Source organism: Mesoplodon mirus, assembly GCF_964341445.2.
Source record: "Mesoplodon mirus genome assembly, chromosome: 15".
Taxonomy (NCBI): Eukaryota; Metazoa; Chordata; class Mammalia; order Artiodactyla; family Ziphiidae; genus Mesoplodon; species Mesoplodon mirus.
Genome location: NC_138991.1, coordinates 33,058,083 through 33,083,283, shown reverse-complemented (window position 1 = coordinate 33,083,283; position 25,201 = coordinate 33,058,083). Strand labels below are relative to the sequence as shown.

Here is a 25,201-nt window from a genome sequence, read left to right as displayed (position 1 = left end):
GTGCCACTGCTGTTGGACATTCAGTGGTCACCCCCTCCACACATTTACTGTACATTCCTAAGGGCCTCCTACTTATGAAGCTGGTCTGTCCATCCATGATGGTGGGGGTTTGTGGGTGGGTGTGGTCTTCTCTCCTTGTTTAAAAAGAGAAGTGTGGGTTTCCTTGGTGGCGCAGTGGGTGAGAGTCCGCCTGCCGGTGCAGGAGACACGGGTTTGTGCCCCGGTCCGGAAGGATCCAACATGCCGTGGAGGGCTAGGCCCGTGAGCCATGGCCACTGAGCCTGCGTGTCCGGAGCCTGTGCTCTGCAACGGCAGAGGCCACAACAGTGAGAGGCTTGCGTACCGCAAAAAAAATAAACAAATAAATAAAAAGAGAAGTGTGCCCTTGTCCAATTGGATACAAAGTGTCGGCTTCTAGAACATTCTTAGAATGCAGAGACCTCCCAAGTGGAAAGAGTTCCATGACTTTGAGTCTCAGTTTTGACCTTGAGTAAGTCTTTTAACCTCCATGAGGCTCCCGGTTCTTCACTATTAAATGGGAAAAATAATAATAACAACAGGACTTCCCTGGTGGCGCAGTGGTTAAGAATCCGCCTGCCAATGCAGGGGACATGGGTTCGAGCCCTGACCTGGAGAGATCCCACATGCCACAGAGCAACTAAGCCCGTGCGTCACAGCTACTGAGCCTGTGCTCTAGAGCCCGCGAGCCACAACTACTGAAGCCCACGTGCCTAGAGCCCATGCTCTGCAACAAGAAAAGCCACCACAGTGAGAAGCCCATGCACTGCAACGAAGAGTAGCCCCACTCGCAGCAACTAGAGAAAGCCAGTATGCAGCTACGAAGACCCAACGCAGCCAAAAAATAAATAAAAATTTTAAAAATTAATAAAAATAATATAAAATAATTATAATAATAATAATTATTAAAAATATAATAATAATAACAACTACTGACTTCACAGAACTGATGAAATGATCAAATGGATTGTGGACTCGAAAATGCTTTTTTAAATTTTGTAACTAATCATCGTTAATGAATTATATTGAGCATCTTTTCACATACTTATCTTCCACCTACGTATCTTCTTTGGTGAGGTGTCTGTTCAGATCTTTTGCTCATTTTTTTTTTATCATCAGGTAATTTGTTTTCTTATTGAATTTTGAGAGCTCTTTATATATTCTAGACACAAGGCCATTGTTGGATATGTGCTATGAAATTATTTTCTCCTGTGGCTCGTCTTTAAATTGTTTTTAAGTGGTGATATGCTGCCTACATGTTAAGGATCTCCCCACGTGACTCAGAATGGAGACCCCAAGAAATTCCCCCTCCATCCACCTCTGCTTATCTCTGGGCAGCTTCCCTGCAGCATGTTGGGCTCCTCTGAGCAAGGACAGGTGTTGGAGCCGTGAGCTCTGAGAACTTGGCTCAGGGCTGGGGCTGGGAGGGTGGGGTGAGGACAGAGTTGGAATATATTTATCACGCCTGGTAATCCTCAGCCGGTTTCTGCAGGTGTCGGCAGAGTCTTCGGCAGCCCAATCCCCACCCCCTCATGGGAGCATCTCATTGCCACCTCTCTGATCGTCCCAGCTCCACATTCCACACAGTTTGGATGTGTAGGCTGGACGCATGCCTCTAGGGTATCCAGGTTCTGGAACCCTCTGATCTGAGGAAGGGCAGCTGAATCAAGCCTGAGGCTTCTGGCCCCAACTTCCCACCTTGGGCCTGGAGCAGCCCCTCACCAGGCACTGCCCACCCAGGCTCCCGTCTCAGCTCCTCAGGGGAACCTCTTTAGAAGCCCAAATACCGTTATTCTGTCCTCTCCTCCTCCTTTTTTTCTCTTCTCTCTCTTCTTCCCTCCTTCAGGCATCTATGAGTTAGCTTTGCATAGAAGGGAGCAGAAGGGGAAATTCTGCAGGAGATTGCTATTGGGATGGTCAAACAAACTGTGAGGATGAAAAGTTGGAAACAACCTAAATGTCCATCCATAGGGGATTAGTTCATAATCTAACTAATTATGAACTATAAATAAAGTGAAATAAAAGCACAATGGATATTTTTTAAACTGATGATGTAAATTCATATTTATTGGCATGGAACAAGGCTCACAGCAGACTGTTGGGTTTTTTGTTTTGTTTTGTTTTTTAAGAAGGGTTATAGAACAGCTTGAGCCCTTTTTTGCAAAATGGCACCTGTGTAAACAGAGGCACCAAGAGCTTATCTGAAAGGATCCTCAGCCAGGTGGTCAGACCCATTAGCTCTGGGCGGCAGAATTTCAGGTGATTTTTGTTAAATTGTCTTTAAACTTATCAGTGTTGCCTAAAGTTTTTCTCAATGAGAAGGACTGTTTTTAGCATCTGAAATTATTTTTTAGCATCAAAAAGGTAAAAAATGGGGCTTCCCTGGTGGCACAGTGGTTGAGAGTCCGCCTGCTGATGCAGGGGACATGGGTTCGTGCCCCGGTCCGGGAAGATCCCACATGCCGTGGAGCGGCTGGGCCCGTGAGCCATGGCTGCTGGGCCTGTGCGTCCGGAGCCTGTGCTCCGCAATAGGAGAGGCCACAGTGGTGAGAGGCCTGCGTACCACAAAAAAAAAAAAAAAGGTAACAAATGCCTGTCAGAGATATCTCAAGATCTTCCTTCGGTTTTTTGCCCCAGGGTGGTGGTTGGAGGGTACTTCCTGGCAGCTCCTGGAGCTGCATTCCCAGCTGCTGTTTGATTCCTTGGAGGAAGGGGAGGGGGATCAGTGCCCTCCCGGGAGGGTTGCAGGATGAAACCTTGGCAGGTGCAGGAAAGTTCACAGTGTGCTCCTTGAAGGCCAAACATGGACACAGAGCCTGGGCCCAGAAATAGCCCATCGCCCCAGAGACCCTTGGAATTCTGCAGGGTCATCTCAGGAAGGGGAGAGCCCGAGCAGGCCACTGCTGGAAACTTCCTTGCAGACTCTGAAATGGAAGATGAGGCCTAAGACAGGCTCCTCTAACACAAGCTGAACCTGGGCAAGTTCTCCAAAGTCAGCCCAGCTTGACAAGTCTCTGATTCCAAGCCAGCTGGAGATCTCCTAATTAATCGTGAATTCTGTGGAATCCCAGAAATATGGTGGTCAAGCCTGCTGCAGATAGATTTCTCCAGCTGTGTTTCTTTCTTTTTCATACTGCATTTAGACCTATATCTCAATATGATTTTATTTGGCACTATTGTGCCATTTTCATTTCATTATCTCAAAATAGCTAAAAATTATTTTCACTTTTTATCCCCCCTGGCATCTTTCCTCTTTGTCAAGAAGTATTTATTCTTATTTTTCTGAGGGAGAGAATCTCTGCTTTCTGTGGATCCCCCGAGGTCAAATAACTGGTGAATTCAAACCTAAGCTCAGCTGAATAATCTCTCATCCATCCATCCATCAATCCACTCATTCATCTATCCAGCATCCATCCATCCATCCATCCAGTCATGCATCCATCCATCATCCATCCATCCATTTGTCCATTTATCATTATCGTCCATCCATCCATCCACTCATCCACCCATCCGTTCAACACGTATTTATGTCACAACTCCCTTTGGGGCCCCAGACTGGGGTGGCGTGAACCTTGGCCTTATTCTCCTGTTCTCTGACAGAGCCATCATAGGGAGTGGGAGTACCGTGCTGAACACACAGTGCTGTCTTTGAATACCTCCCTCCCTCCTTTATCTGGGATGATGATAATATCTCACCAGTTGTCACATGGCGAGGTGGTGATGGTGGACCAAAGACCCTATGTGATCGTGAGAGCCTCGGTGCTCGAGCAATGACAACTGTGATTCTTATTTTCTCAGCAGCAGGGACCCTGTCAGGTTCACTCCTGCACCTCGCAGAGGCCAGCACAGAGTAGGCACCCAGGAGCTGCTCCCAAAGGAGCCGTGTCCACAGCCCAGCTCCTGAGGTCACATGGTGTCAGGGGAAAGCCACACACAACCCTGGACCCTGGGTGCGACTTGTGCCTCTGCTATTCAGCGGCCCCAACGAGGAGAAAATTCACCCCCAGAAAACCAAATGCTTAGGACAATCAGGTGGATGAGAAACTTGGGAGGGACGGTGCTGGGCAGCCCAGAAAATACAAATGCTTTGAGGAAATAACTGCTGTGTGGAAGGATTCAGGCCTGATTTTACTGGCAAGCCTCAGACTTGATAAATAATCAATGTGGATTCCTTTTTCTGTCTTCCTTAATATCCCCTTTCCTCCTCTTCTCCTGGTTCTGGGCCAAATAGCATTTTCCAAGAATCTGAAATGAACTCCTTAAGCGTCAGCATCCTGGGAAGTTAGAGTCCCCCCAGGATCTGGGGACATTCTGACACATGTGTGCACACACACAGACACACAGGGACCCAGACAGACACATGGACACAGAGATACACAGACACACACAAATACACACAGATACACAGACACAACACAGACACACACACAGACATACACAGATGCACACATACACACAGACACAGAGACACACACAGGCATACCCACACAGACACACACACAGACATATACACACGTACACACAAGCTCGCATGTGCAGAGGCCAAGGACGGTGACAGCTGCGTTTGTCAGGAGCCATGGATTCCCACGGAGCTGTGGATTCTCAAAGACTGACCTCAAGGACAAAACCTTCCCTGGATCCCCTGAGGAATTGTGACATCAACTCTCCAATTCTGGGGTTCTTTTTTTAACCCCTTTTACATTATTAATATAAATGAACGGGCATTTATAAATAACCAGTGATGCACGGAGTTGGGGGATGATGGAGCTGGTGGCCGGGGACATGGGTAACAAGGAGGGATCCTGACTGCAGAGGATTTAAAGACAATGAAAACCGAGTAGAAATCAGTCTGCGTTCACTAGAGCCCTGCGCTGGCCGGTGTAAACCGTGTCAACGGTAAATACTTCTCCCCCTCCCCCACCACTTGGGAGTCCACTGTAAATAACAGTATTAATGATGCTACATGAACATGAAAAACATGTTCTTATTTTAGAGAAAGAAATCAGAAGGAAGGAAATTCTGACCCCTGCTACAACATGATGGACCTTGAGGACGTCATGCTGAGTGAAGTAAGACAGTCCCAGAAGGACAAATACTGTGTGATTCCACTTATATGAGGTCCCTAGAGTCATGACATTCACACAGACAGAAAGTAGAAGGGTGGGTGCCAGGGGCTGGGGAGTCAGTGTTTAATGGGGACAGAGTTTCAGTTTGGAAAGATGAAAAGAGTTCCAGAGATGGACGGTGGTGACGGCTGCACAACAGTGTGAGTGTACTTAATGCCACTCTGTATACTCAAAAATGGTTAAAATAGTCAATTTTATGTTATGGTTTTTTTTTTTTTTTTTTTTTCGGTACGCAGGCCTCTCACTGTTGTGGTCTCTCCCATTGCGGAGCACAGGCTCCAGACACGCAGGCTCAGCGGCCACGGCTCACGGGTCCAGCCGCTCCGTGGCATGTGGGATCTTCCCGGACCGGGGCACGAACCCACGTCCCCTGCATCGGCAGGCGGACTCTCAACCACTGCGCCACCAGGGAAGCCCCATGTTATGGTATTTTACTACCATAAAAAAAGAAAGAGGGCCTCCCTGGTGGCGCAGTGGTTGAGAGTCCGCCTGCCGATGCAGGGGATACGGGTTCGTGCCCCGGTCTGGGAGGATCCCATATGCCGCGGAGCGGCTGGGCCCGTGAGCCATGGCCGCTGGGCCTGCGCATCCGGAGCCTGTGCTCCGCAACGGGAGAGGCCACAACAGTGAGAGGCCCGCGTACCGAAAAAAAAAAAAAAAAAAAAAAAAAAAAAAAAAAAAAGAAAGAGAGAGACAGAGAAAGAGAGAGAGAAGGGAGGGGGGAAGGAGGGAGGGAGGGAAGGAGGGAGGGAGGAAGGAAGGGAAACAGTTGCAACCCTAGCACAGGCAGTAGCACACTGAGGCAAAGATGGGGCCACACCGACCTGTCTTCCCATCATGTAACCTCAGGCAATTCACATCGAGGTCGGCAGCCTCAGTTTCCCACTCTGTGAAACGCGATTGGTAATTCCTACTGCATCAAAGGAGTCAAGGCAGGTTAAACAAACCAGGTAAACAAACCCATCCAGGTAATTCAATCTCGAGAACTTAACATAAGAGTTTGTTGGAAAGGTGTAGGAACCTGCCGTCAGACCAGTGGGCAAGTGGTCCCCAGGGGTCAGCCCCGAGCAGAGGTCGGGAGGGTCGAGGAAAGGGGCTCAGTGGAGGGTGGGGCTGATGGAAGAAGGAGATGGAAGCGGGGAGCTGAGGTCATGCTCCCAGCCTGGGTGGACGGTGTGGCCCTTGCCAGTGATCGGGGCTTAGGAGTTGGAGAGGATGACGTGACCTCCACTTGAGGACTCGGATTCCATCTGAAGTGATCTTCCTGCTGCTTTTCTGAGTCCTCTGGGTGGCGACTGTGGGCTCTGTTTGGTGAGCTGATTCGATTCACTCAAAGGATGCCAGCTCAATGCTTGGCTCAGGAAGGGTATTGAGCGTGCCCACTGTACACCCTGGGTACTTCCTGGGTGATGGAGGGGGGATGCCTGGAACACAGTGGGGGTAGGGGGAGAGCCTGGCTCTGGGGCCAGCACGCCCACTTATGCATTCCACAAACATAATGAGCAATGACTCTTCCTGGCCGTGGGGATAAAGCATCGAGTCACAGACAGTGCCCCTACCCTCGTAGAGCTTATGTTCTATTTCAGGGGTGGGGATGGGAAATAAACAAGCAAGTGAATGCATTGCATTTCAGTTGTTAGCAAGTGCTGCCTGGGAGAACATCAGAATGAAGTGAGTCAGGTGGGGATGCAAGGATGGGGTGAGGTTTGATTTTAGACAGGGTGACCAGGAATGGTCTCTCAAAACTGACACCTGAAGGAAGTGAGGGAGGCACAGGGAACAGCAGGTGCAAAGGCCCTGAGGCCAGCATGGTCCTGATGTGTTTGCAGGACCGAGAGGAGGCCAGGGTGGCTGGAGCCAGAGTGGAGGGAGTAAGGTCAGAGGACGAGGATGGGAGGCAAGGCAGAGCATGAAGGGCCTCACAGGCGATTGTAGGGAGGTTGCGAGCACTGGAGCGTTTGAGCAGCAAAGTGGTGTAACTTGACTTAAATGTTTAAAGGATCTGTGCGTGTGTGTGTGTGTTTAAAAGCCCGAAGGGGCACAGGCCAAAGCAGTGACGGCTGTGATGAGGTGAGAGGGCCGCCGTCGGGCCTGGGTCCCAAGTGGAGGTGGAGAGAGGTGGGTTGTCTCAAATGCCTTGGGCAGAACAGGGAGGCCTAGGGCAATCTCTCTGCTGGCCTTGGATTCTGTGGGAATCAGGCCTCCTGTAAGTCATCCTGAATCCCCCTTTTCTGACACCATCCCTTACCAGCCACCTCAGCTTGAAACCACAGCTTTAACTTATATCTCTGTGTCATTATCACCCACCACTGCCTCGAGCGGTTCACCGGGTCCCACCCCAGTTCTGAGCCGACTGGCCTTTGCTGTATCCCCACCTCGATGTTCTCCAGGCACCTGGATGTACGTATGGGTCCAACCCTGAACCCCACACTTCACCAACTCAGAACCCCGATTTCTCCACCCCCATCTCCTGCTGTAACCAGGGTGTCCTGGGGTCAGACACCTCCTCTTTCTAGCCCCACCTGGGAAAGAATCCTCCTCTTACCCCTTCCCTCCAGGCTAGCCTAAATATTGTAAAATGACCCACTAAGAATGTTGCTTTTGGTAGGTGTGATCATGGTATTTTGGTTTAGTTTTTAAGTCTATCTGTTAGAGATTCATTCAGAAACTTTATGGATGAAATGATATGCCTGTGATTTCCTTTATAACATACCAACCAAAATCAATAAATACATAATAAAAAAGATGGGGGGAGAAGAAGGAAAGGTGGAGTTGGTAACTGTTGAACCTCAGTGTCCTCAAGGATTCGTTTGTACGCTTCTCTCCCCTTTTACAAAGTTGGAACTTTCCATAATAGAAGAAAAAAGTAAAAATAAAGCAAATAGGAACACAACGCTGCTGGGACCTTCGGGGGTTGCCTGCTGCTCTCCGGACAAAGTCCAAACACCTTCAAAGAGTGAGTAACAGGTGGGTGCAGCCCCCTGACACTCTTCGAAATTCCTGGCTCAAAAAGCAAACAGATGTAATTGGTTTTATCATTGATTTAAAATCCCCTACAGGGCTTCCCTAGTGGCTCAGTGGTTAAGAATCCACCTGCCAATGCAGGGCACATGGGTTCGAGCCCTGGTCCAGGGAGATCCCATGTGCTGCAGAGCAGCTGAGCCCATGTGCCACAGCTACTGAGCCTGTGCTCTAGAGCCCATGAGCCACAACTACTGAGCCCGCAATCCACAACTACTGAAGCCCATGCGCCTAGAGCCCGTGCTCCGCAACAAGAGAAGCCACCACAAAGAGAAGCCTGCGCCCCCCAACAAAGAGTAGCCCCTGCTTGCTACAACTAGGGAAAGCCCGTGCACGGCAACAAAGACCCAACAGCCAAAAATAAATAAATGAAATAAATTTATTTTAAAAAATTAATTAAAAAAAATAAAATCCCCTACAGACAGTGCAACTCCCTACTGCCTGGACCAGAGTGGATGGCTCCCTCTGCCCCTCCCCTGTACACCAGCCCATCTTTGACCTGGCACCTCACCCCATTGTCCCTCTAACAATCCTGAACAGCCTCTGTTCCCAAGTGAACCATGGCTGGGTTTTCTTGCCTCAGTGCCTTTTCCTATGCTGTTCCCTCTGCCTGGAGCATTTTTCTCACAATTTTTCACCTGCTGACTCCTTTGCCTACAGACGTGGCTCTATCATCACCTCTCCCAGGAAGCCCTCCCTGACCTCCCCTGCCCTGTGTTGTCGCAATTACTCTCCTATTCCCACTCTAGGCCCATCTCTGCTCCTGATGGGAGGGCGGGAACCAGGTCATCTTGTTCACTGTTGCACTCCAGGGCCTGAAACACAGTGGGGACAATAAATATTTGTTGAAGAAATACATGAAATTTTGTTCCTATTTCCATTTCGATATGAGGCAGACCCATTCTCGCCACCACCCAATCTTTTGCCTACCTTGGGAAGAAACATTTGTTAACTGTTCGACAGCAGCTTTAAGCCTAATCCTTCAATTTTAGGAAGAGGCCCCTCAATCCAGCTGAATCCCAGAAGCCTTAAAACACCCAGAATACAAACGCTTCCCTGGAGGTAGATGCCGCCGCCCCTTGCCCCTTGATCATCTATCTGAGGGTCTCCAAGGCTGCAGCTGCAGAGCCTGAAGGTCCGCGGTGCCTCTGAGGCTCCCATCTGTACCTTGTCTGTGCATGAGAGTCACCTGGAGACCTAGGCCTCCCGCCACACCCACAGGCCAGCTCAATCAGTCTCTGGGGTGGGTCCCTGGCGGCAGGGTGGGCGGAGCTCCCCACGTGATTCCAAGAACAGTTGACATTGGTCAGAAACCAGCCCCGTGGGGATGGGCCAAATGCCCCCAAAGACATGCCACCTGCTGAGGGCATTTAAGGCCAACCAGGGGGCTGGAGACTGCGGCTCCCTGCCAGGTGAGTGATGGGTGGGTGAAGGGTGCCGGGGACCTTAGAAGCTGTTTGGGGGCCCCAGAGAGGTTGCTGCGGTCATGCCCTCCCCAAAGCTGGTGGCCTGCCTGGAGCAGTGGCTCCCAGGAGGCCTAGGCTGGGCCTTTCCCTGTTGAACTTCAGTCTTGGTCGACAGAAGCTGTGCTAAGGGGCGCTTGGCTTGTTTTCAGGATGGGTGAGGAGGGGGTGGTAGTTGGTGGGGACCCTTCACCCTCCAGAGCCCAGGCGGGGTTGGGGGGATGGCAGGGGGCCTGGGGCTGCGTCACCCGCGCGGCAGCCGGCAGCCTGTAGATCCATGTGCCCTGTGTCTTTGCTGGTGTCCTACTCCCTGAAATATCCCTCAGGACGTTCTCACCTGGGGAACAAAGCCTTTCCAAGCCTTGGAGGTGGATCACGGGAAGAAGGCCTGGTTGCTTGCTTCCTTCTTTTTTTTTTGCGGTACGCGGGCCTCTCACTGCAGTGGCCTCTCCCGCTGCGGAGCACAGGCTCCAGACGCGCAGGCTCAGCGGCCATGGCTCACGGGCCCAGCCACTCCACGGCATGTGGGATCCTCCCGGACCGGGGCACGAACCTGTGTCCCCTGCATCGGCAGGCGGGCTCTCAACCACTGCGCCACCAGGGAAGCCCCTTGCTTCCTTCTTGCTTTGACACGTGCCTCTCATCTTGGCCAGCATGGGCCGGGGAGGGAGGCATGGCTGTGTGTCTCCCTGCCTCCAAGGTGGTGTCAGGACACGTCTATTTGGTAAAGCCGTGCAGGGAGCCGAAGAATGCCGATGGAGGGGGCGGGGACCCTGGAACTGGAGACCACCCCCCTTCCCCGGGGGCCCACTCCAGCCCCAGCGGTGTCTCCTTGCTGACCTTGGACCTGAGGTCGGCTCAGTCCTTCCGAATAAGCCTCACTCACTCCAACCCAATGCGTGGTTTTAGCTTAAAACAAATCCCGCTTTGTTTGAACAGGGGGCTGTTAGTGGTGTATATCTGAACACACATCGAAAGATGTTTCCGGTACAGGCGAAGAGGAGAAGCATGCTGCCAAACCCTGTCTGTGATCGGCTCCCCTCCTGCAATCAGCGCCTTGGGGCACGTGCAGAGCGGCTGGGGCGTGTAGAGGGTGGTGCGCGTTTTCAGAGGTTAACTTGGAGGAGGGGGGTTATGGGGAGTTAATGCTCAGTACCCTCCTGAAGTATTTCATTTTTTTAAGCCGTGAGCATGTGTTAAAATCAGAAAAATCCTGCTTTATAGAAGCCAGCTCTGGGGTGATGAGACATATCTTAATTTAAAACCGTTTTGGGTTCATGAAAGATGCTCACAGTGAAAGTTTGGCTAGACCTAGGGAAGGACAGAAAAGACCAAATGGCCTGTAATGCTCCCACCAGAGAAAGTGACCCAGTGCCATTACTAAGGTGTGGCCAGGGAGGGTCCCTTGGGTGGGCTTCTGCCACCTGACACCCAGGGCAGGGGGTCTCATAGTGTGGAGAGTAGCAGAGCTGGCCTGAGGCTGCGGGGGTGGTGTCAGCCCCTCCATTGATGATGTTTGCCTACGTAACTAGTCTGGCTTTCTCTGGATCTCAAATTTAGAGAATCAGTGAAAAAAGGTACTAACTTTGCTTTTGGTGCATAACTCAAAGCCTCCAAATTAGCGTTCTCATTATACTACTGGTAAAGGATGATGGGGTAGCCAGCTCGCCTGGTGCTAGAAATAGCCAAGTGAGGGGAAGGAATCACATTTGAGCTGTGAGTAGAGAAGCTTGTGAAAACCAGAAGGATCTGCTTTGCAGCTGGCTTTGCAGGATGTCCCCAGATGAAGTGGTGTGGCCAAATCTGTGACTTTCAAACTGCTTTCAGGGACAAGGGAGGACTCTGATCTGAAGTCAGGCTTTCCTGCTTATGCCACCTGATAAAGGCCTTCCACTTGATTTTCGGTTTTTGGTTTTTGGTTTTTGGCTGCACCATGCAGCTTGTGGGATCCTAGTTCCCCAACCAGTGATTGAACCCTGGGCCCATGTCAGTGAAAGCACTGAGCCCTAACCACTGGACCTCCAGGGAATTCCCATTCATATTTGATTTGAAGGAAATTGGCGGCCATTTGAACCCCTGGATCCACTTCCCAGGTTCCTTATGGCCATACCATCTGAGATGTGGCAGAAGCATGCATGGTTCCCATGGCAACAGTCCTAGAACTAGGCCCTGCCTTGGGTCTCTCAAGGAGCAAAAGCATTTCATCCCCGTGTACCAAACTGGCCTCTGTGCACATTCAGTCTCATGAGCTGAGTTGGTCGGGCCCCTAACAGTGAGTGAGACGCAGCAATGAGGTGGCAACAGAGTGTTTCCAAAGTGGCCTCTGTTGTTTCCATTGCCTAAAACGGTGCGCTTTCCTGTTTTCCAACATCTCACCCATGTGTTAAGTGCCACCCACGGTGGAGACTTGGTGTTTCCTAATCTGACCTTGTTATCGATTATCGGCTGCAAAGTTTAGTGATCCAAAGCATGACGCAGGAGTCAGACATAGGCTGATTCCTGGCTCTGAGGCTTAACAGCTGTGGGAACTTTGGCAAATGGCATCTGCAAAGGTTTTCTCACTTGCAAAATGGAGCTCTCTCTCCCTTACTGTTAATGTTGCTTCATGTTTTTTGAGTTTTTTTATTAATTTATTTAAAAAAAATTTATCAGAGTGTAATTGATTTACAATGTTGTGTTAGTTTCAGGTGTACAGCAAAGTGATTCAGTTATACATATACATATATTCATTCTTTTTCAGATTCTTTTCTCACATCGGTTATCACAGAATATTGAGTAGAGTTCCCTGTAATACAGTAGGTCCCTGTTGGTTAGCTATCTTATATATAGTAATGTGTGTATGTTAATCCCAAGCTCCTGATTTATCCCTCCCCTCCACGTTTCTCCTTTGGTAACCATAAGTTTGTCTTTGATATCTGTAGGTCTGTTTCTGTTTTGTAAATAAGTTCATTTGTATCTTTTTTTTTTTTTTTTTTTTGCGGTACGCAGGCCTCTCACTGCTGTGGCCTCTCCCGTTGCGGAGCACAGGCTCTGGATGCACAGGCTCAGCGGCCACGGCTCACTGGCCCAGCCTCTCCGCGGCACACGGGACCTTCCCAGACCGGGGCATGAACCCGTGTCCTCTGCATCGGCAGGCAGACTCTCAACCACTGGGCCACCAGGGAAGCCCTGTATCATTTTTTAAAATTAGATTCCACATATGAGTGATATCGTATGATATTTTCCTTTCTCTGCCTGACTTCACTTAGTATGAAGTGAATTTCTAGGTCCATCCATGTTGCTGCAAATGGTATTATTTCGTGTTTTTTTTAATGACTGAGTAATATTCCATTGTATATATATACCACATCTTCTTTATCCATTCCTCTGTTGATGGACATTTAGGTTGCTTCCATGTCTTGGCTATCGTAAATAGTGTTGCAATGAACTTTGGGGTGCATGTAGCTTTTTAAATTAGTTTTGTCCAGATATATGCCCAGGAGTGGGATTGCTGGTTCATATGGTAGTTCTATTTTTAGTTCTTTAAGGAACCTCCATACTGTTCACCATAGTGGCTGTATCAATTTACATTCCCACCAATAGCATAGTAGGGTTCCCTTTTCTCCACACCCTCTCTAGCATTTATTGTTTGTAGACTTTTGATGATGGCCATTCTGACTGGTGTGGGGTGATACCTCATAATGTTACTTCATTTAATCCTAAGTGTCCAATATTCCTGGTATGTAGTAAACACATTTTGGCCATTGCTGTCTGAAATAGGCCCATAATACTATCCTGCTCCAAATTTATATTGCCATATGTCTTACCTCTCAGAGATGTAGCATATAGCTCCTTATTTAAACCCAAATCTCGGGTTGCAACTGATCATCCTTTTGACCTTGGCTATTACAGCAACTGGAAAACTCTTTTGCGATGGTGTTTTCAAGGGTGTCATGATGAATAGCAATGATTTACCTGTGGGTCACTGGGTCATAAAAAGCAACTCTTTCTTTCCTGATGGGGCAGGATTGGAGATGACTTTAAAGTAGATGAAGGGATGGGACATCGTTACTCTCTGACCTGAGCCTCCAGGGCTGAGATTGTCCTGCAGCATCATTCTTTCCTCTTCCTGATGTGCTGGCTTCTGGTGTATTGTTGGAGGTCAATCTACCTCCAGCTTGAACTTTTAACCAAATTAATCTAAAGCCTGAGATTGTTTCAAGCCAACTTATACGTGGTGCTTCTCCTGGTAAATACACAGCAATGGAAGGGCTATAGATGTCACCGAGGCTCCTTGACTCTCTGGGGGTTGGGGTGGTGGAGGTGACCAGTGTGACTTTGTTAATGGAATGTTTAGAGCTTCGCAAATGTTCCTGTGACCCATTGTGTGACCTGTTGTGTCACTCTCCACCTCTCCAGATGAGATGTGCTGGGGGGAGGGAGCAACTGGTCAATTCTGGGAAGTAATTTGCATTTCCCACTCTCAGATTTGCACACATTGTCAGCTATTCTTGCCCAAGCTCCTAAAGAGACTAATGCCTTAGAACAAGCAAAGTCACGGCAGTGAAGCCTCAGCTCTGAGGCTCAGCTGGCTTGCTCTCCTATCTGTCTGGGGTTGGTGGTGCTTCTTTTTATGGATTTGTCCCTGGCATGGTAGCCGCTGTTAACCGGTAGTGCCTCTGAGGCTGTGCTTCTGTTGTTCTGTCTCAAATTCCCTCCTTTCCCCGGTCCCTTGCTGGCTCTTTGTTTTCTTGGACCCTAATACGCAGGTCACCAAGACTCAATTCTTGTTCTGTTCTCAGATAGAGTTCCTCTTCTCTCTCCTTGGCTCTCTCCTCACTTACAGAATTCTCCAAGTTGTCTACACCATCCCACCCAAATTGATATGTCTAAATTAGTCTTTCCTACCAAAATTATTCCCAGCTGTTCTACTCTCAAGAAGAGAGTCTGTTGGTCATCTTTATCCAGGTTTCTCTTCGGTATAATGTAGTCTGGCCCATCCTGTATACTTAGAAACAGACGAATATTCACTGCATGCTTGTAAGAAAGGTTATTCCCTGCTGCCCTGTAGGAAGTCCAAACTTGCCCTGATCTGAATAACCTCCTCTAATGGAGGGCTAACTCCCTTTGTGAGCTTATCACTCACCACCCTCTTCTAACAAATATTTGAGTAACTACTTACTACATGCCATGCATTGTGAAGGGGCTGAGGAATCATAACTAAGACACGCATGGCCTCATTGTCCTTGGGAGTATGGAGGGGAAGATGCACAAACAAGAAAATATTGAGTTGTGGTAAAAGCTATGGAGAAAATGAAACAGACAGATTGGGAAGATACTTAGCTTCTTAGATAGGAAAGAATTGTTGGGTAAAAGTGGGCTGAGGCCAGCTCACGTAGGATGGGCATCATGGTGAACTTGAGTTTTCTTCTAAGATCAACCAGCCAGTAGAGGGCGGGAAAAAAGTGGGGGACATTACATGGTCAGTTTCTTTTTAAAAGATCACATGGCTTTGTGTAGAGAACAGATTGGGATAAGGCAATGGCGGAAGCAGGGAGTAGAGTTTGGAGGCAGCTGCCATAGTGTGGGTGAAAGATGATGGTGGGCTGGACCAGGGTGGAGGAAGTCCTCTAAACATTAGGAGTGGGACCTGCTTGAGACAGTCCTATACTAATGTGCTGGTGGATCGGACATAGGAGGAGAGGACCGTCTTCCGGTCATAGCCTGGTTGGGCTCCGCAGCATCCTGTACAGAGGCTCTGTACAGAACTCCTTGGACCCAGCCACATGGAAGGCTTCTCTGCTTTCCTTCCAGCCTACCCTAGCCATCAAAAGCCCAGTTCAAGCCAAACTGCCCCTAAAAAGATATCCCTTCCTCCTGTAGCCCAGGGCTGGTCCCCTCTGAGTTCCCACGATGCTCATTGCCTATTGAACTGGCATGTGATGCCTGTGGATGCTGCTCTCTGTTCCACTGTGCGTCCTTTAAGGGCTTACAGTCCGGATGGCTTTAACACAGTAACCACATACTGGGCACTGAAAATCTCTTTGGAACTGTCCTACCTACAGGTGCTTTACTTCTTCTAGTCAATATGCCGACTTTAGAAGCTCCGGAAGAGAGGCTGAGAAAATTTAAGTATCGTGGCAAAGATGCATCTGTGAGTATGAAGCAATACCTTACTCTATCAAGGATGGGCTCAGTAAAAAGCACATGATTGAAATGCATTAAAAATAGTGGAGAGTAGGCTAGATGGGGTGAACAAGCAAGTATAGCAGAATGTTCATTGTGGGTAAGTGCATGGATGTTCACTGAATAAGCCTTTTAACTTTTCTGTATATCTGAAAATTTCATAGAACTTCAGAGCCTCAGTTTCTTCATCTATAAAACAGGGCTGATACCTCCCTCTTAGGACCTGGGTAGCATCATCAAGGGCCTGGTATATAGATGCTTACCTGCAGCTCTGCATGTCAAGGGGGCTTACCAAGGAGCTAAGATGTTGGGAATACAGGTACCAACCAGCATGCCTTGAAGAGAAATAGGACTCAGAAGTGAGAAGTCCAGACTGCTCTCTCTACTGGGATGAGCACGAGGGCTGGGCCAGGGAGGCTGTGCTGTGTGTGAATCTCTCATTCAGCTTCTCTGGTCTCCAAGTTTTCTGTCTAGCTCTGTGTCCTATATCTATGTATCTTGACTGACATAACAAGTTGGCTACGCCTTGGGAACCTGAAAGGCAGCTGAGGATAAGGAGAGCACAAGGGCATAGCTGCCCAGTTGAACACCATCCAAAGCCAAATCCCTCTTACTTATGCCTTTTCCAACAAGCTTGGCTGTCTGGCTTCCAAGACCACCGCAGATTAAAAGAAACCAATTAGAACAAAGAAATCAAACCCTCTATGGGGACAGCAGCAGGAAGGACCAGGAGATGAGAAGGTAGAAGACAAAGGTACCAAATTCTCTATGGGGAAGGGCCGCTTAGTGATGGGAGCCACAAGACAACTGGCTCCATAGGCCCCCAGTGTGTCCCCGCCTTTCTGGATAACACCCCAATGACCCTATAGTCTTTTCTTTTTTTTTTTTTGGCTGTGCCGCACAGCTTGCGGGATCTTAGTTCCCCGACCAGGGATTGATCCCCGGTCCCCAGCAGTGAAAGCGCCAAGTCCTAACCACTGGACCACCAGGGAATTCCCATTGACCCTAGTTTCAAGCAAGGCTCAAATAGCTCCTTTAAGGAACCAGAAGTATCTAATACACACTGACTTCCTTATAATTAATATTTTAAAGTCTTCAACCCCAAACTCATCTATCCATAAAGATTAGATCATTTCCCCAGGATTCTCAATACTGTAAGGTCTGAGTTTTGCCTGATAAAAGAAGAAAAGGGGGGTTTGTTTGTTTTTAGAATTTCCATCTTCCTCAGGCTGTTGTCCAAGTAAAACTCTTGGGATTGGATCAAGGTTTGAATGACCTATAGGCTGATTCCCAACAGTGGAAATGGTCAAGGACATCTGGAGCCGGAGTGCTCCCTTCAGTCCCCTGCCCCGCCTGGGTGCCCACAGCTAGAAGGCACAGGCCTGCTTCTCTGGAAGTAATCAGCACCAATGAAGATGTGCTCAGATTCAGGGCAATGGGATGCTTTGTTTAGAGGTCTCTACACCTGAGAATCCTGGCTGGCCAATGGGTGTGCCTGGTCTTCCTTCACTTTGGGAGGAAGATTGATGATCTCTCTAGAGGTGGTAGAGGAGGAGAAAGAAGCAGAGGAGGCTCACTGAGCTGACTGTTGACTAGCTGTGTGATCTGAACTCTTCCAGCCTGTTGCATCTGTAAAAGTGAAATTGGATGCTTTGAAGTGTGCTCTAAAGGCTAAACAGGGTGACAACCTGACTTCCCAGCTCTAAGGGCTCCCTTTCTTTTCCTCATTAGATGAGGCGGCAGCAGAGGATAGCAGTCAGCCTGGAGCTCCGGAAAGCCAAGAAGGATGAGCAGTCCTTGAAGAGGAGAAACATCACGGATGTCTCCCCTGACCCTTCTGAGCAACAGACCAAAGGGGTACGTCGGGAACATGGCATTTAGAGCAGTTGGGTATAAAATACATCCTTAGTAAGTTTCTCTGCGTTGAAAATGTTTGAGTCAGAACTTGCAAGCTCTAATGGAGTTCCTTTAAGGAAAGGGGTAGAGAGATGGTGATTAGAACTAAACTGGTGTTTTCAGAAAGCTAAGTGTCATTAGCTTTGTGGCTGTGAGTCTGGGATCTATGTTCTAACGGGGTGGAGAAGATGCTGCGTCTCATTGAAAATTCACTTGCTGCCATTCAGCCGGAAACAGGAAATGAGGGGTCATGGAGGTTCTCCCTCACTGGAGGCACATAGTCACTCGACGTGTCACGTCTTACCTAGGACTTGAATGCTGTCATCTAGCTTCCATTCTCCATCGGCCCCAATCTCACTCAAGGCAAATCCTGGGGTACTTCCAGGCCAGTATTGTTTTGGTGAATCCTTTGCAGAATGCCCTGACTTAGGAGGGTTAGAACTCTGATGGTGTTGTGTCTTCATGTCTTTTATGATCTGTTATGTTAACTATCCATGTGCATCCTTGCATCCTGCTAGGATTAAGCCTCTTAGAGGGCAGAGATCGGTTCAATCTGGGCAAATGGATCCCATGATGTTCTACTGTCCACCAAATGGGATGGCTGTGATCATTCTTTGAATTGCCGTAGGACTCTGAACCCTACTCCACCCAGTTTCATTCGTCTAGAGGAGTCCCTAGGATTCCTGCCACCCAAGGAAGATGAAACTATGAAACAAAACTATGAAAGAGTTTTCTTTTTTATCCTATATTAGCACGTTCCTTTCAAAATTCTAATTCACATACCACAGAATTCACCCTTTTAAAGAATATAATCAGTGGTTTCTAGTATGTTCACAAGGTGGTGAGACCATCACCGCTTACTAATTTCAGAACATACTCATGACCTCAGTAGAAACCCCACACCCACGAAACAGTCACTCCTCACTCCTCCTTCCCCCAGCCTCTGGTGACCATGAATCTACTTTGTCTCTGTGGATTTACCTATTCTGGATATTTCACATAAATGGAATCATATAATACGTAGCTTTTTGTGCCTGGCTTCTTTCCGTCAGCAAAATGTTTGCAAGGTTCATTGATGTTGTGGCATGTGTCAGTACTTTCCTTTTTGTGGGTGAGTAATATTTCATTATATACCACATTTTGTTTATTCATTCATTAGTTGATGGACATTTGGATTGTTTCCATTTTGGGGGTGTTATAAGTAATGCCACTATGCACTTTTTTTTCCCTCAAAAAATTTATTTGTATTTTTTAGTTGTATTTTTTAGTTTTTTAAATTTTCGGCTGCATCGGGTCTTAGTTGTGGCATGCAGGACCTTCCTTGAGGCATGTGGGATCTTTCGTTGTGACACGCGGGCTCTTTGTTGTGGTGCACAGGCTTCTCTCTAGTTGTGGTGTGTGGGTTTTCTCTCTCTAGTTGTGGCATGCAGGCTCCAGGGCACATGGGCTCTGTAGTTTGCGGCTCTCTTGTTAAGGTGTGCCAGCTTAGTAGTTGTGGCACATGGGCTTAGTTGCCCGTGGCATGTTGGATCTTAGTCCCCTGACCAGGGATCGAAGCCTCGTTCCCTGCATTCGAAGGTGGATTCTTTACCACTGGACCACCAGGTCCCCGCTATGAACGTTTTATGCACAGGTTTTTGTCTGGACATATTTTCAGTTCTGTCAGGTATACGTAGCAGTTGAATTGCTGGGTCGTATGATAATTCTAAGTTTAACTCTTTGAGGCAGTGCTTGTGGTGAGCTGAATAATGTCCCCCCACCCCCAATATCTCCCTGTCCTAATCCCCAGAACCTGTGAATGTTACCTTATATGACAAAAGGGATTTTGTAGATGTGGTTAGATTAAGGATCTTTCTTTTCTTTTTTTCTTTTTCTTTTTTTTTTGGCTGCATTGGGTCTTTGTTGCTGTGCGCAGGCTTTCTCTAGTTGTGGCGAGCGGGGGCTACTCTTTGTTGTGGTGCGTGGTCTTCTTATGGCAGTGGCTTCTCTTGTTGTGGAGCATGGGCTCTAGGCGCACGGGCTTCAGTAGTTGTGGCACACAGGCTCAGTAGTTGTGGCGCACGGGCTTATTTGCTCCGCAGCATGTGGGATCTTCCCAGACTAGGGCTCGAACCCGTGTCCCCTGCATTGGCAGGCGGATTCTTAACCACTGCACCACCAGGGAAGTCCCCAGATTAAGGATCTTGAGATGTGGAAATTATCCTGGATTATCTGGATGGGCCCAATGTAATCCCATCTGTCCTTATAATAATAAGAAGGATGAAGGACAAGGCAGAGCAAAAGCAGAGATGAGCGTGTAGTGCCTTGAAGATGGGACGGGTCAAAGGCCAAGCAACACAGGAAACCCCACTAGAGGCTGAAAAAGGCAAGAAAATAGACTTTCATCTCAGAGCCTCCAGGAGTAAACAGCTCTGCCAACATCTTGACTTTAGTCCAATGAAACTGATCATGAATTTCTGACCCCTAGAACTGTAGGCTGTAACTTTGTTTTAAGCCACTAAATTTCTGGTAATTTTTTACAGTACAAATAGGAAACAGGCTGCCAAACCTGTTTACAAAACAGCTGCATCACTGTACATTCTTACATCCTTACCAACACTTGTTATTGTCCATTTTTGGATTAGAGCCATTTTATGGGTGTGAAAGGTTGTATTGTTGTAATTTTGATGTTTTCCTAATGACTAATGATGATGAGCAGTTTTTCATGTGCTTACTGGCTATTTGTATATCTCCTTTCTGGAAATGTCTATTCAAACCCTTTGACAATTTTTAAAATCAAGTAATTTGTCTTTCTTTTTTTTCTTTTTTTTTTTTTTTTGCGGTACACGGGCCTCTCACTGTTGTGGCCTCTCCTGTTGCGGAGCACAGGCTCCGGACGCGCAGGCTCAGCAGCCATGGCTCACGGGCCCAGCCACTCTGCAGCATGTGGGATCCTCCCGGACCAGGGCACGAACCCGTATCCCACACATCGGCAGGCGGACTCTCAACCACTGCGCCACCAGGGAGGCCCAATTTGTCTTTTTATTGAGTTGAAAGAGCTCTTTATATATTCTGAACATTAGACCCTTACCAGTTATGTGATTTGCAAATCTTTTCTCCCATTCTGTGGGCTGTTGTTTTACTTTCTTGATAGACTCTTTGAAACACAAATGTTTTAAATTTTGAAACAGTCCAATTTATCTATATTTTGTCTTTGGTTTGCTTGTGCTTTAGGTATCATATCTAAAAATCCATTGGCTAATCCAAAGTCACCAAGATTTATGCCTATGTTTCCTTCTAAGAGTTTTATAGTTATAGCTCTTATGTTTAGGTCTTTCATCCATTGTGAGTTAATCTTTGTAAGTGGTATGAGTAGGGGTCCAACTTCATTGTTTTACATATAGATGTCCTGTTGTCCCAGCACCATAAAGGCTATTCTTTCTCCATTGAATGGTCTTAACACTCTTGTCAAACATCAGTTGACCATAAATGTGAGAGTTTATTGGTGGACTATGAATTTTCTACCATTGATCTATATGTTTATCCTTATGCCAGCACAACAGACTTGATTACTGTAACTTTGTAGTAGGTTTTGAAATTGGAAAGTGTGGGTCCTCCAATTTTGTTCTTTTTTTCCCCCAAGATTATTTTGGCTCTTTGGGATCCCTTGCATTTCTATATGAATTTTAGAATTGGCTTGTCAATTTTTTCACTAAAGGAAGCTCAGATTTTGATGGAGATTGCATTGATCAGTTTGTGGAGTATTGCTATCTTAACAATGTTAAGTCTTCCAGTTTATGAACATAGGATATTTTTCAATGTACTTGTCTTCTTTAATTTTTAAAAATAGTTTTCAGCATATAAGCATTGTGCTTCTTTTGTTCAATTTACTCCTAAGTATTTTATTATTTTTGATGCTACTGTAAATAAACTTATTTTCTTAATTTCAATTTTGTATTGTTCATTGCCAGTGTACAGAAATACAACTGATCTTTGTATGTTATCCTGAAACCTAGCTGAACCTTGTCCATTAGCTCTAAATTTTGGTGTGTGTGTTCCGTACGATTTTCTATATTCAAGATTATGTCATCTGCACACGGAGAGAGTTTTACTACTTTCTTTCCAATCTAGATGCCTTTAATTTCTTTTTCTTGCTTAATTAACCTGGCTTGAACTTCAATACTGTGTTGAATAAAAGTGGCAAGAGTGGATATCCTATGCTGTTCCTGATCTTAGGGGGGAAGTTTTCATTCATTTACCATTGAGTATGACCCTAGCTGTGAGTTTTTTGTAGATGCCTTTGTTAGATTGAGGAAGTTCCCGTTTATTCCTAGTTAGTGTTGAATGCTTTTCTTTTTTTTTAATCATGAAAGGGTGCTGGATCTTGTCAAATGCTTTTCCTGCATTTGTGGAGATGATCGTGTTTTTTTTTCCCCGTATAATCTGTTGATATGGTGTGCTACATTGATTTTCATAGGTTGAACCACCCTTGCATTCCTGGGTTAAATCCCAATTGATTATGCTGTATAATCCTGTTCATGTGTTGATGTATTTTGTTTTCTAGAATTTGTTGAGGATTTTAAGATATATTCATGAGGGATACTGGTCTGTACTTCTTCTTGTAATGTCTTTGTCCCGTTTGATATTGGGGTAATACTGGACTCATAGAATGAGCTAGAAAGTTCCCTCTTCTATTTTTTGGAAGCATTTGTGAGAGATTGCTGTTATTTCTTCTTAAAATGTTTGTAAAAATTCACCAGTGGAGCCTTTTGTATCTGGGCTTCTCTTTGTGGAATTTTAAAAAAATTAATAATTCAATCTCTTGTTTTAGGTTTATTCAGATTTTCTATTTTTTAGCCACTTTTGGTTTGTGTTTCTAGGAATTTGTCCCTTTCATCTAGATTATTTAATTTGTTTGTATACTTTTTTCATAGCGTCTCTAATCTTGTTTATTTCTGTTAATTTAGTAGTAGTGTTCCCAATTTTATTCCTGGTTTTAGTAACTTGAGTCTCATCTATTTTTCTCTTGGTCAGTCTAGCTAAAGATTTGTCATTTATGTTGCTCTTTTGAGCCAACTTTTGGTTTCATTGATTATTTTTTTCCTATTTTTTTCATTCTGTTTCATTTATTTCCGCTCTAGTATTTAATATTTCCTTTCTTCTGATATTTTTTGGGTTTAATTTTCTTTCATTTCTAATATTTTAAAGTAGGAAGTTAGGTCATGGATTTGAGAGCTTTCTACTTTTTCAATACTTGCATTTATGGCTACATATTTCCCTCTGTGCTCTGCTTTATTTACATCTCATTGGTTTTGGTATATTGTATGTTTTTTTTCCATTCATCTCAAAGTATTTTCTAAGTTCCCTGGAATTTTCTTCTTTTTATCCATTGGTTATTTAGTTTGGAGTAATACCATTTAAATTTCAATAGTATATAAAACAATACTCCTATATAACTTTATTCCCTCCCTGCTTTTGCTCTCATTATCATCCAAGTTACCCCTTTACACATCATGTGCCCATTAGTATAGGTTTATAATTATTGCTTTATGCAGTTGTCTTTTAAGTCAGAAGAAAGACTTACAATAAAAAATACATTTATACTGTCTTATTTATTTATTTTTTTATTTAATTTAATTTTATTTTTTTTGGCTCCAAGCTGTGTGTTGGGTCAGGTCTGTTCTATGCATTTCCTTATTTTTCTTTTTTCTTTTTTTTTAAATTTTTTAATTTAATTTTATTTATTTTTTTTATACAGCAGGCTCTTATTAATCATCCATTTTATCCACATCAGTGTATACATGTCAATCCCCCACTTCATCACACCACCACCCCCCACCCCCCTCTTGGTGTCCATACATTTGTTCTCTACATCTGTGTCTCAATTTCTACCCTGCAAACTGGTTCATCTGTACCATTTTTCTAGGTTCCACATATATGCATTAGTATACGATATTTGTTTTTCTCTTTCTGACTTACTTCATGCTGTATGACACTCTCTAGATCCATCCACATCTCAACAAATGACCCAGTTTCGTTCCTTTTTATGGCTGAGTAATATTCCATTGTATATATGTACCACATCTTCTTTATCCATTCGTCTGTCGATGGGCATTTAGGTTGCTTCCATGACCTGGCTATTGTAAATAGTGCTGCAATGAACATTGGGGTGTATGTGTCTTTTTGAATTATGGTTTTCTCTGGGTATATGCCCAGTAGTGGGATTGCTGGGTCATATGGTAATTCTATGTTTAGTTTTTTAAGGAACCTCCATACTGTTCTCTATAGTGGCTGTATCAATTTACATTCCCACCAACAGTGCAAGAGGGTTCCTTTTCTCCACACCCTCTCCAGCATTTGTTGTTTGTAGATTTTCTGATGATGGCCATTCTGACTGGTGTGAGGTGATACCTCACTGTAGTTTTGATTTGCATTTCTCTAATGATTAGTGATGTTGAACATTCTTTCATGTGTTTGCTGGTAATCTATATATCTTCTTTGGAGAAATGTCTATTAGGTCTTCTGCCCATTTTTTGATTGGGTTGTTTGTTTTTATGATATTGAGCTACATGAGCTGCTGGTAAATTTTGGAGATTAATCCTTTGTCAGTTGCTTCACTTGCAAATATTTTCTTCCATTCTGAGGGCTGTCTTTTTGTCTTGTTTGTGGTTTCCTTTGCTGTGCAAAAGCTTTTAAGTTTCATTAGGTCCCATTTGTTTATTTTTGTTTTTACTTCCATTTCTCTAGGAGGTGGGTCAAAAAGGATCTTGCTGTGATTTATGTCATGGAGTGTTCTGCCTATGTTTTCCTCTAATAGTTTTATAGTGTCTGGCCTTACATTTAGGTCTTTAATCCATTTTGAGTTTATTTTTATTTATTTATTTATTTTTTTTGTACGCTGGCCTCTCACTGTTGTGGCCTCTCCCGTTGCGGAGCACAGGCCCCTGGACACGCAGGCTCAGCGGCCATGGCTCACGGGCCCAGCCGCTCCGCGGCATGTGGGATCTTCCCCGACCAGGGCATGAACCCGTGTCCCCTGCATCGGCAGGTGGACTCTCAACCACTGCGCCACCAGGGAAGCCCTTAAGTTTATTTTTGTGTATGGTGTTAGGGAGTGTTCTAATTTCATTCTTTTACATGTAGCTGTCCAGTTTTCCCAGCACCACTTATTGAAGAGACTGTCTTTTCTCCATTGTATATCATTTCCTCCTTTGTCATAGATTAGTTGACCATAGGTGCATGGGTTTATCTCTGGGCTTTCTATCTTGTTCCATTGATCTATATTTCTGTTTCTGTGCCAGTACCATATTGTCTTGATTATTGTAGCTTTGTTGTATAGTCTGAAGTCAGGGAGTCTGATTCCTCCAGCTCCACTTTTTTCCCTCAAGACTGCTTTGGCTATTCAGGGTCTTTTGTGTCTCCATACAAATTTTAAGATTTTTTGTTCTAGTTCTGTAAAAAAATGCCATTGGTAATTTGATAGGGAGTGCATTGAACCTGTAGATTGCTTTGGGTAGTATAGTCATTTTTGTA

General features: G+C 46.0%; 1 protein-coding gene across 1 annotated transcript in view; it reads left to right on the top strand.

The window, feature by feature from the left end:
- Nucleotides 1-25,201, top strand: part of KPNA7 (karyopherin subunit alpha 7) — a gene marked incomplete at its 3' end in the record, with an annotated part of 53,402 nt that overhangs the window by 3,735 nt on the left and 24,466 nt on the right. The window contains exons 3-4 of the mRNA XM_082644509.1: nt 15,673-15,761; nt 17,525-17,650. Coding sequence (XP_082500635.1) covers nt 15,696-15,761; nt 17,525-17,650 — 192 coding nt within the window. The 5' untranslated portion in view covers nt 15,673-15,695. The remainder of the gene's footprint in view (nt 1-15,672; nt 15,762-17,524; nt 17,651-25,201) is intronic.